We start from the raw sequence: 1,231 nt of genomic DNA on the forward strand, positions 1-1,231 counted from the left end.
AATTAGTATAGGGCTTATCAATCCCAATGGATCGAACAACCGCGATATTGCAGATAGAACCTCTCTTTTCGTTTTACTCGCCCTTGTTATGGAATTGACAGAAAACTCAAACACGTCTCGCTCGGGATGCCAAGTCAAACCCAATGTTTTTATATGTGTCTCATTTACATCGCTCGCGACAGTCAACGATTCTTCAATCTGTTCACTAGAGTGTAATTCATGTAAAATTTCTTTATAATTTGATCGCCACTTATGTGGTTCAAATCCTCCATCATTTAACAATTCCTTTAATTGCTTAATCAAATCGGTTGCCTCGTCAATTGAACTAACACCGGTTAATATATCATCCACGTATAAATCATTGAGTAAGACTTGAGACGCTTGCATCAATCGATCGTCCGCGTTACTTGCCAAATGTCTCACGCAACGCACGGCCAAAAATGGAGCACACGATAATCCGTATGTTACGGTGTTTAATCGAAATTCTCGTATAGGTTCGCCCACCGACGACCGCCACAGAATCCTTTGATAATCTCTATCGGCTTCGTGAACTAAAATTTGTCTATACATTTTTTTCAAATCGGCTGTGATTGCAATGGCATGCAATCTAAATCGTAACATGATATCAATTAAATTGTCTTGTAATCGCGCTCCGATCATTACAGTATCGTTTAGTGAGATTCCCGCCGTAGTTCTGACCGACCCATCGAACACTACGCGTAACTTCGTTGTAAGACTAGATTCGTGCAATACGCCGTGATGCGGTAGATAAGTAGGATTCATTATGGTAGATTCGCTGTTCACGATCGACATATGATTTAATTTGATGTACTCTCGCATAAAACTCGAATATTGATTATAAAATTCTTGATTAGTTTTGAATTTTCGTTCTAAGTAACTCAGTCTTCGTAAAGCTATCTCTCTCGAATCGCCTAACTGCTTCTTATTGTCACGGAAAGGTAGTCTGACAACAAACCGTCCCGACACATCACGACTCATCGTGTTTATAAAGTGTTCTTCGCATCGTTGCTCTTCTACGGACAATTTAACCGATTTCTCTGCTGGATATTCTTCTAACTCCCAGAATTTTAAAAGAGTTTCGTTAATTGATTCTCGAATGAACAAACATGAGAGATTTGAAGACAAGTAATTGCTCGATTTATTTGTTATTAAATAATCAGGTATCGGTCCTGAGATTATCCAACCTAACTTACTGTTTTGTAGCGTTGGT

At 38.9% G+C, this 1,231-nt stretch overlaps 1 protein-coding gene across 1 annotated transcript; it reads right to left on the reverse strand.

The window, feature by feature from the left end:
• Nucleotides 1-77: 77 nt before the first annotated feature.
• On the reverse strand, nt 78-999 carry LOC105569894 (the record flags this gene model as incomplete). The annotated part of the gene is made up of 1 exon (XM_012026748.1): nt 78-999. A coding segment is annotated over exon 1 (922 nt), but the record flags the coding sequence as incomplete, so codon positions are not given.
• Nucleotides 1,000-1,231: the final 232 nt, after the last annotated feature.

This window comes from Vollenhovia emeryi, unplaced genomic scaffold (genome assembly GCF_000949405.1).
Source record: "Vollenhovia emeryi isolate VEMERY1.0 unplaced genomic scaffold, V.emery_V1.0 DF950218.1, whole genome shotgun sequence".
Taxonomy (NCBI): Eukaryota; Metazoa; Arthropoda; class Insecta; order Hymenoptera; family Formicidae; genus Vollenhovia; species Vollenhovia emeryi.